The sequence below is a fragment of the Charadrius vociferus genome, unplaced genomic scaffold (assembly GCF_000708025.1).
Source record: "Charadrius vociferus isolate BGI_N301 unplaced genomic scaffold, ASM70802v2 scaffold134, whole genome shotgun sequence".
Classification (NCBI taxonomy): Eukaryota; Metazoa; Chordata; class Aves; order Charadriiformes; family Charadriidae; genus Charadrius; species Charadrius vociferus.
In genome coordinates, this window is record NW_009648333.1 from 5,446,625 (window position 1) to 5,456,667 (window position 10,043).

General features: G+C 37.5%; 1 protein-coding gene across 1 annotated transcript in view; it reads right to left on the reverse strand.

Moving 5' to 3' along the window:
• Positions 1–4,077: 4,077 nt before the first annotated feature.
• The window catches only part of PDCL2 (phosducin-like 2), an 8,649-nt gene continuing 2,683 nt past the window's right edge, over positions 4,078–10,043 (reverse strand). The window contains exons 2-6 of the mRNA XM_009885033.1: positions 9,669–9,783; positions 9,087–9,177; positions 6,432–6,575; positions 4,589–4,797; positions 4,078–4,241 (exon numbers count right to left, since the gene is read on the reverse strand). Of these exons, the coding sequence (XP_009883335.1) occupies positions 4,078–4,241; positions 4,589–4,797; positions 6,432–6,575; positions 9,087–9,177; positions 9,669–9,783 (723 nt within the window). The remainder of the gene's footprint in view (positions 4,242–4,588; positions 4,798–6,431; positions 6,576–9,086; positions 9,178–9,668; positions 9,784–10,043) is intronic.

Sequence of the window (10,043 nt, forward strand, 5' to 3'; positions counted from 1 at the left end):
CGCCACCGCGCATGCGCAGACGGCCGTCCGCCGTTCTACGCCTGCGCCCCCGCCCTCCCGCCGGGGGCTGGAAGGGAGGGGGAGAAGGTTGCGCATGCGCAGTGCGCGCCGCGCCTCCCTGACCTGGGCTCACCTCGCCTCACCTCACCCCGCTCCGCTCCCCTCCGCTTCGCTCCGCCGAGGAGGAAATGGCGGCCCCGCTGGCTGGGCTGGCGGTAACCGGGCCGCGAGGTGGGGGGCCGGGGAGCGGGGACGGTGCCACCACAAGTTATTTCGCGGGGGTGAAGGCGACCGGTCCCGGCGGTTTCTTGTATCGGTGTGCATAAAGGGGTAAAACGACGGAGCGGCTTGACCGCCTCGGTCCTTTTGTGTGCCTACGATGCTTTTAATAGCAGTTTTATAAAATAGTCTTACCTAACGTTAAAAATAAGAAATGGCCCTAGCTGAGTTTACAATTTCGACACCTGATAAAATCCTGTAGCTTTTAAAATACCTTACTGATACTGCACGGTTTGTACCGGTAGTGCCGCACAGTACCGGCAGTGGCGGTTGAGGTGTGAGAGACCTCTGGACCGCCAAACCCTTGGAAGGCTCACAGCGAGTAAGTCTCCTGCTTTCTGACTCGAAGAGCAGCAATTTAAGTCCATTCTTCTCATAAGACAGTCCTTAGAGTTTAGCTTTTTTGAGTTTTGTGGGGTTTTTTGGGTTTTTTTTTTGGTAAAAGAGTAACTGTGAACTCGATAAACTGAAGTGCCCTGTGTAGAGCTGAAGTATTTTTGTTAGGCAGACTGCACAGCAACGAGGTGTAGGTTTGTTCAGAAAATGTATCGTTTCAGCACAGGAAGACGCAGCTGCCATAGGCAAGACTATCTCTGATAATAAAAGTTAGCATTCTGGGTTTGGCGTGTTGGTAAAGCTTATAAAAGCTGTAAGACCCCTGTGCTGTTGACTTTGCAGAGAAAGTTGTGAAACAGCCCAGCTAATAAATACAAACAGCATCAGGTGTCAGAGGTAATCAGAGAGATGGCTGACTGATACTGCACACTCTCTATGTACAACTGTAACGGATTCCAGCCGTTCTGCCTACTGCAGGACTGGAATAGGCTTAAATGTGCAGTGATTATGTTAGCATAAACCTGTTCTGCGTGCAGCAAAACAGAGCAGCGACCTGTTTCCTGTAAAATAAAACATTGCTCAGTGGTAATAGTTTGTAAATATTCCCAGTTTTCTTTCTGGGTTACAAGGTTGTTTATTGTTCCGTGGATCTCCTAAACAGCCATGTCTAAAAGCGTAGTTAAAAATATGTATCTATAGAAGGTTAATTACTGTTTGTGTCTGGAATGAAGTAAGGAACTTGACTTGGCTGCAAAATCTCATTGATTTTTCTTTCTGGATTACTTTTCAGGTAGATTAGTTTCCCCATTTGATTCACCTTGTGACCAAAGTCCTATACAAAGGTATTGCAGGGACAGGAACCTCTTTAGTAGCAACGCTGCTAAAGACCTAACCATGAGCTCAGTTTTTCCTCTGGAAGAATTTTAAAAAGCATTAGTAAAACCACGTATTTTTATTACTTACTGATTCATAATACTCTGTTTCTAGCTTTCAGTTGAGGAAAATGTGATATAAGCAAAACTTAGCATTTCATTACTCATGCAAAAGCTAATGCTTCTGTGATGAAACGTAGTAAAGATAACAGGATACAGCAGAAATGGAAGATCCAGGAGAAAATGTGGGAATATTTTCAACAAAAATGCATAATTACCAGAACTAGATTATGGCCAGGAAACCAGGAGGTTAAAAATATCATCAAGCTGTATGTATCAAATTTGCTACAAGATCTTTAGTAACTAGTAGTAATTCTTCAGAAAAACAAAGTATAGATACCGTACTGTCTCTCTTCACACCTTGCATGTACGGGAGCATAACACCTACCTACTGCAATCTCACAGTAGCAAATTACTCTTTGGGATTTGACAAGATCAAAACAGGCTACATAGTTGTAGAAATCGCACACATTTGCATGTTCTGCCAAGGTTATGTCCTAACCAAGGTCATTTTTTTAATGCTGCTTCTCTTTTGAAAGTGTTTTAAAGGCTCCTGAATGAACAGGACAGAATGCTTAGAAATGGGGTGGTGGTTTTATGAAACTATTCTCCACCTAGAAATACTGTCTTTTCTGGCTCTTGCTATCAATGTGAGTTTGCTCTGGTGCACAATGATAGTTTTGTTTCACTCACAAAGGTTACATGAGAGCCAACATAATTTTCAGACATTGCCAAATTACGAGCAGCGAATCTTTTGTGAATTATTGAGTGATGGGACTAGACTGGGCCAGAAATGCAGAGATTTCCAGTGCAATTCCATTAACTATAGTCATGTTTCCTACAGAACTGTCATCGCCATCTTGTGCATGATATACTTCAGAGCCATAGAACAGTCATCTGCTCAGAATGTTCCTTTTTGATCCTCACTGGCATATTCAGAAAAGAATCTGTTTGAGGAAGACCATTTTTGAAACTAAATTTCACATCACTTCAGAATACTAAAATTGAGGGATTTGCCAGTGGTACAGACTTTAAAGCCTGTCACAAGCTACACAATCCTTGTAAAGCAAGGTTTACTATAGCATTCATTCCTAGACCCTTTTCCTACAAATGGTGAAACTGGCTATGGATCAGAAACATCTCCTTGTAACCTGCAGATTCTCTTGGATTTTGCTGCTGCTTTGTCACCTCTGACCACAGGGACGCTTCACTTGGATGAAGTAAGAGTCACCAAAGGGGAGGTATGGCCCTTTCCCGTCGTATCTAGCAACACATTCCTATTACTTTCAATGTGACAACACGATCACTTGCACCACTGTGTATTGTGCTCGCGTACCTCACGGCAGCCGCAGTAGCAGGAGGGAGTCTCACTGCTAAGAGGAAGCGGGTGGTAGTACTCCTTTTATAGCAGCCAACACTGGTATTCACTTGATGTGACTGTGGAATCATATCTGAAAGTCACTGATGACCTATTTACATTTAAAACTACTAGTTAGCTTTAGTTTGAAGTGGCAGATAAGCCATTATCTCTGAAATGAGCTACTACTTATCTCTTTAAATCTGCAAAATAGAAGGTTTCTGGAAGTGGTATCTGCTAGTAGGTGTCTACTAATAGCGCAGCTGTATCCTACCAGGTTAAAAAAAAAAAGAAGTTAATTTTCTAACGTTCATTTTCTTGTTCTTCTTAGGTATCTGTGCCAACTGTTAAATGAACTTTTTGTTTAATTTTTCTGTCTGCATCCTGATGCTATAAACCATGACAGCTGTATATAACTAAATCTTCCTTAGCACATTGAAATCATTATTTTTATGATAAGTAACTGCAAAAATGACATTAATACTCTACAATTTGATTCACTACTCATAATAAATATAAATGCTGAATCAGGAGTGTGGTCTCTTCATTCACTTATGTAGTTTTGCTTACCTACAGTTATACTGTAAACTATTTTGTTTAGGATACACTTATTTTTATTAGGAAGGAGCAAATGATCCAACTGTCCATATTCTAAAATAGGGGGAAGATTATCCTTGATACTGGAGAAAATTCTTTAACACCTGTCAAACAAATGGAACTGTTAGTCGATGGATTCAGGGCCAAATCCTGATTTTATGCTGCTGTACACATAATTGTCTTTGGGTCATCTTTTTGGGGGTGGGCAGGACACGGCACTGAGAAGGTACTTAGCAGACCAGAGTTCCACTGAGAATCAAAGGAGTATCTGGCAGCTGGTAAAAGGAGAAAGAAAGTATCCATTAGAGCCCACCAGCTAATACACTCTTCTTCCCGTTCCATTTAAGCAGAGTTTGTATGAAATGGAGAATCCAGGCTGTCCATGTCAATGACAGCCACCTATATGTATCCAAAATATGGCTTTCATTTACTTCGTCAATTTTCTTGCACAAATCAAAACCAAAAAACATTTCTCTGTTTCCCCCCCCCCCCCCCAGTTGTTTCAGGCTTACCAAAGGACTAAAAACCTGCATTTCAGCTAACAGGTCAGAACAGATGATCTGTATTAAAATTTTCTCAAGTAATATCTGGTTTCATCACATCACTGCTTTTTGTATTGGTGTCTTCATAAGCAGAAATATTTCCGGCTGACAGTGTCATCATATTAGTAATGTCCTTTTTGGGGTTTTCTTCTAAGTCGGTTTCTATTGCTCCAACTTCTGCTAGTTTCCATTCAAGCTCTGTAAAAACAAGTTACAAATTATTCTGATATTTGCAATAAATTCTCACTTAAGAGGAAAAGGACTGTTACTGAAGACCAAGCCCCATCTCAACAACAGCAAAAAATAGAATCATCCCTGCGACAACCCAACTTTATCTCAATGAAATATCTAACCATGAAATTGCAAAATATCCAATATTCTTACCACAGAATTACAGAAATTAATTCTTTGCTTTTTGTAGACTTTTTTCCTACAAAAATAATCCAAACCCTTTTCTGCCTTTAAGCAGGGATCTTTAGATCTGATGATTACAAACAACACAAAATTTTGTATAACATCAATTATTTTAAAAAAAATTCTTATACCTTCCACTTTAAGATATATTCCCCCGCATTCAGCATCTCCGATGAACCTGCCTTTTATTTCACCGGCTTTATATACAAGTATTGTGGGTAAACATCTGTCATGGTAATTCTGAATGCAGCTGTTTACAATGGCTTTGAGAAACTTGACTTGTGGAAACTTTCTGGCTAGCAGGCTGAGATGTTCGTTAACCAGTGAGCACATTGGGATGCTAGAAAAGAATAAGAAAGTACGATGACACTTCTAGTATAAATGATTTGTAAAATAACTGAAGCCTTTGAAGAATAAATGTAGCTTTTCCTATAGGTTGCTTCTACTTTAATTTGTTGTGAGAATTGCACCACAAATATTTAGCTTCTTCTAAGATCATTGGGATTTAAAGGGCTGTCCAAGTAAAAATACATGAGGCACAGTCTGTACAATATGTCAGTAAAGCCACCAGATGCTTCAAGCGTTGTGCTTCAATTTTGTTCTCCACTGAGATTTTAAAGCTCATTTTTCCACTTATTGTAGAGCTTAACTGAGATTTTTTAATCTCTAATGTATGGTGTAGTTTAATTAATTTTGAACTGGCTTTCAGTTTGACATTTAATTACTTCTTCATTGTTTTAGTAAAATCTAGGTGAGGTCAGAGAAACCTTTGTATAGTCGTATTACCACCATAGGCTGGTTCACTACTTTCATAGCTACTGTTTGTAATACAATCACCATATAAACCTCAGTAAAGAAAAAACCAAAACCCAAACACAAAAAAAAAACAGCATAAAAAAAACAATGGATTTTTTTGTTCCCCTCCAGCCCGTTAACCTTTTAGCAGTTAGGATCTTTGTTGTAACTGGCTGAAGTTCCAGAAGTTGATTTAGCCTATGGACCCTCGACGAGTTCCAGCAGCACCCTCTCGTGGCCAAAGACCGGTGGGGCGCTTTTGTTACCAGCCATGGGAGACTTCAGAGGTCTCCTGTTCGTTCCTAAGGAATTCTGAGTTTCCTCACAGACTCGTGTTTATGCAATCGTGAAGTATAAAATTGGTTCTCCAGTAAACAAAAGCAATGAAAAGCAAGAAAATCTGCTATTTTCTTTCTTCAGATCTTTAAATTTAAATTATTGTAATTTGAACAATTTCATTTGGTTGACATATTCCTCTTGCTCCTGGAAATAATACTCAATTCCTGAAAATTGAGAAGAATCAAAGAAGCTTCCTCCCATCAGTCTTAAAAAGAAGGAAAAGACAAAACTAGTCTGAATATAAAAAATGTATTAAACATTCTATCCTAATACTCAGTGCTTTTGAAAAACATCTAGTAAAGTGGCTAACATATGCTGAACTAATCATGGCAGCCCTTTGGCATTTCTGCTGGGTCCTGTCATGACGTCTGTTACCATTAGAGAATTTACTGGGGAACCGATAAACTAACAAGTTCCCTAGCATTCCTCAGTTTTCATAACTGCGATTTTTCCTATTGGGCTTTTGTTTTGTTCGAGTTAAAGGGGAAATAAGGGTAGAATAATCCTGTTAGAGCACTCCTGCAAATGAACTTTCCTTAACACAAACAGTGAATGCCACTTTCTCAGTGAAATTCAGAAATCCCAGTGAGGTTCAGTAGATGGTGGTAAGCTTAGATAACAAAAGAAATCTTTCATATAATTGAACAAAAGTGAAGTGATTAACTCTCACAAAGTGAATTAGCAAATCAAGGAGGTCCCATGCTCTACGATTCCATTGCCTCCAAACAATTGCTATTTCATTAGTCTATTGCATTTCATTTTTCTTGGTATTGCTTTTTAATTACCGGTTCAATTTTTTTGTATTGAAGTATTCAATGTCTTAAACAAGAATGTAATTACCTTGACCGATAAAGATGAATTATAACCCAAACATCCTCTGGAGCATTTGTAACTTCCTTTACATACTGCTCTCCACAGATTTCTCTTAGCTCCCCATGCTTTTGCCTCCTCTGAAGACATTTCCATTCCTGCAGGCGTTGCTGCCTGATTAAAAAGTAATAATAACAATAAGCATCTTTGGAACATTTTAAATGCCTTTAAAAATAATATTATTGCATTTCTCTCAATTACTTTTAAAAATGCTTTGAGTAACCCTTTAGCACAAGGTCTTCTAACATAATTTCAGAGATAGAAAGGCTTCTATGCTACTCTTTATTCAATAAGATAACATTAAATTACATTTTCTTAGTTCATCAGTATCAGATTTTGGAAACTTGAGTAACAAACGTTGCACAAGGGTTTCTCATTTGAGACAAAGCAAGAAAATATTAAAGCAGGTACTAACTGCTTTTGTGAATCTGAAAATGAGATTAGTTTGGGGAAGAACTACCAATACTTATACTAATATTTACAATACAATTTTAAAATAATTCATGAAAATCGGAATGTAAAAACAGTAGATGGCAGTCTTCATCTATAAAAATACTTACAAGTTGGAAAAGGAAAATGCCTCACTGAGATTTGCTGAAGTAAAAGCAGCAATTAATTTTGCTAACTGAAGGCCACTATAGAAGTGGCTTTTTCAAAAAAGTTTAAATAATATATGTGCAATGTTATTATACTGTAGCAACAATGCATGAAAATTTAGGTTCACAACTTCCAAATAATTATGTGAATTATTATCTTCCTATGAGAATACAGCACTAGATACACAGTGTTAGCACTAGAATTATTTTAGTCATTTTAACAATGCAAAAGCAGTAAGTACAGGTAGAATGTAGGCAGAGGAAATGTTTTGATCATATTAGCATTTTTATTCTGTGTAAAAGCTCTGTGTACAAAGCTCTGAAGAACTCAGCAGAATACTTTGTAAAATACATACAAAAACATACATGTGAATGTCCAGTATAGCTAAAATTACTAAGTCTCCATACAAGGTGCCAAAGTTTTCTGAACCTGAATTCATAAAACATATTGATTGTGCATGATATTGTGAGTAAAATGATTGGTGTACTCCTGTGAAATAGTTGAATAAGGTTCTGGGTTGCACCACAGTTATGCAGAAGAACTAAGATGATGTTATATCACAGAATTACATGATCCCAGTATGGCTGAGATTGGAAGGGAGCTCTGGAGGTCGTCTGCTCCAGCCCCCCTGCTCAAGGAGGGTCAGCCTCGAGCAGGTTGTCCACATTTCCAAGGACGGAGACTCAACAGCCTCCCTGGGAAAACTGTGCCAGTGCTCAGTCACGCTCACAGTAAAACAGGGTTTCCTGATGTTCGGAGGGAATCTCCTGTGTTTCAGTTTTGCCCACTACCTCTTCACTTCAAATTATTTTTGTCATGAAATAAGAAATAGAAAAGCCGTTAAAATTAATCTTGGCTAAGAAGCAAAATAAACCCAATAGTTGTGTACTAGGGGTCCACAGCTGACTTGACAAACATCTTTCAAAACCACACAAGTTTCTCAGCTACCGCCATTCCAGCATAGAAACTACAGGGTATGACACAGTGAAACTGAAGTTTATAATAAATTTTACATCACATTTTTATTTCTAGAATATATTTAGAAAGCATGCTATACCAGAAATGAGTGCTATCCAAAAGGCAGAGATGTATTTTGTTCATAACACTCAGATTAATTATTTAATTACAAATTACAAATACTAAACAGTTTGATTTCAGCACTGAAATATAGATTTCTTCTTTAATGGCACACCATCCTGATATAGGTGGCACAAGGTCTGTATGCACAAACTCAGTATCTTTCACAAAGTTGGAGCCATGTATGTTGGGACATTGTTTTTCCTAATGTCCTTGTGCATTAGGAAAAGGGATACCCGCGACCTACTGTCTGTCCATTTCCTTCTGGCTTGAAATCCACAGAAATTGCTATCCAGAAGAGAAGAGAGAAAACAGGATACAGAACTACTCTTTTCTTTGAATATTTATCACCATTGCTCTGATTCCTAAAGACTGGCAGAAAGTATCTTCAGAGTGGCAGAGTGAGTGGTACAGTTTAATCAGGCAAACAGAGAATGAGCCCTACTTATGTAACTCAGATAAACATTGAATATACAACACATATATATAAACTATGTATACTTTATGTAAATAAATAAATATATAAATAATATATACTTGTGTATAAAACATACAAAGCCTCTCTACATATATCAGCACAGTATTTTGTCAGCTGAACTAGGGATGTATAACAGTGGTTTTCACTGTGGCACCTTCTATTCTTTTTCTTTTAAATATGCAGCTTTGTGACTAAATTAAGTATTTTAAAAGGGGAATAACTTTGTTCTAACAAAACGTGGAAGTAAAATACAGTGTAAACTGCTTCTTTTTGTCACTGGCAATTAGGAAGAAGTAGGACAGTAATGTGAGTGCTGTCTATCTGCTGGCAAAGGAGCAGAAGGTGAAAATGGGCAGTTGTGTCAGTCAGCAGACATTACTGTTCAAAAGATTCTGAGTTTATTTTTCAGGGGCATGTACAGGTACAATAGTGACACATACACTATTAATCTGGATAGATATACCTTACTTTACCTGTACATTTCTATAGCTTTCCTGTCAGCCTCATCAAAGTCATCTTCAGCTTCCTTCAATGCTTCAAGATTCATTCTTTCATATGGTTTCACTGGAAACAGCAAACAAAAAATTAGTCACCTTTTGTTCTCCGAAGTGTCTGCAAACGTTTTAAATGTATGAAAAGTATCACACAGACATGGAACTAATGAAAGAAAAAGATGCACTATTTCAGAAATTAGTCAACTTTGGCATAACTCTGGGTAAGAGAAAGAAAAAAATGTATTTAACTGTAACTGTAGAGGAAAATACAGAAACACAGGAGTGGATTACTACCAATGTCTCAGAATGTGAATCTTGCTTTTACTGACTGGTTCCTTTATGAAATTATGAAAATTAGTTATCCATACATGTCACAGGCCATAATGTTTGTCACTGTGTTGTATGTTTAAATCAGAATCCTTTTAAAAATAACCAAGTGAAAGTAATTAAAACAAAAATATAATTATTGTATCATTTTTAAGTTACAAAAAGCATTATTGAATGTACCTCCACTTTTCAAATTTTGTTATACTAATGACAAGTATTTTTATTTTTACTTGCCTTCTGCTGCTTTCTGCAAGTGTAAAACCATTTCTTCATCTTTTGTTTTTTCTTTTGGAGGAAGAATTCCAAAATCTCTCAGTATGTTGTTCCATTCAGTATCTTCATTTGGATCCTGTTTTAATATTATGAAACAAAACTAAATCAACGAATCAGCCTTGTGTGCCTTTTTTTTTAAATGAAAACCAGCCCTTTTTCACTTTGGCATGTATTAAGGATGTAACAAAAGGAAACCATATACATACACATACACAAAACTATACACAGCTTACTTAAAAACGTTTAAAGAAACAGAGCTTTATACAGGCAAGATTTTTGTATCAGTATTTTTATGTTACTACTACGAATAAAGTAATGACACTGTGAATAAACACG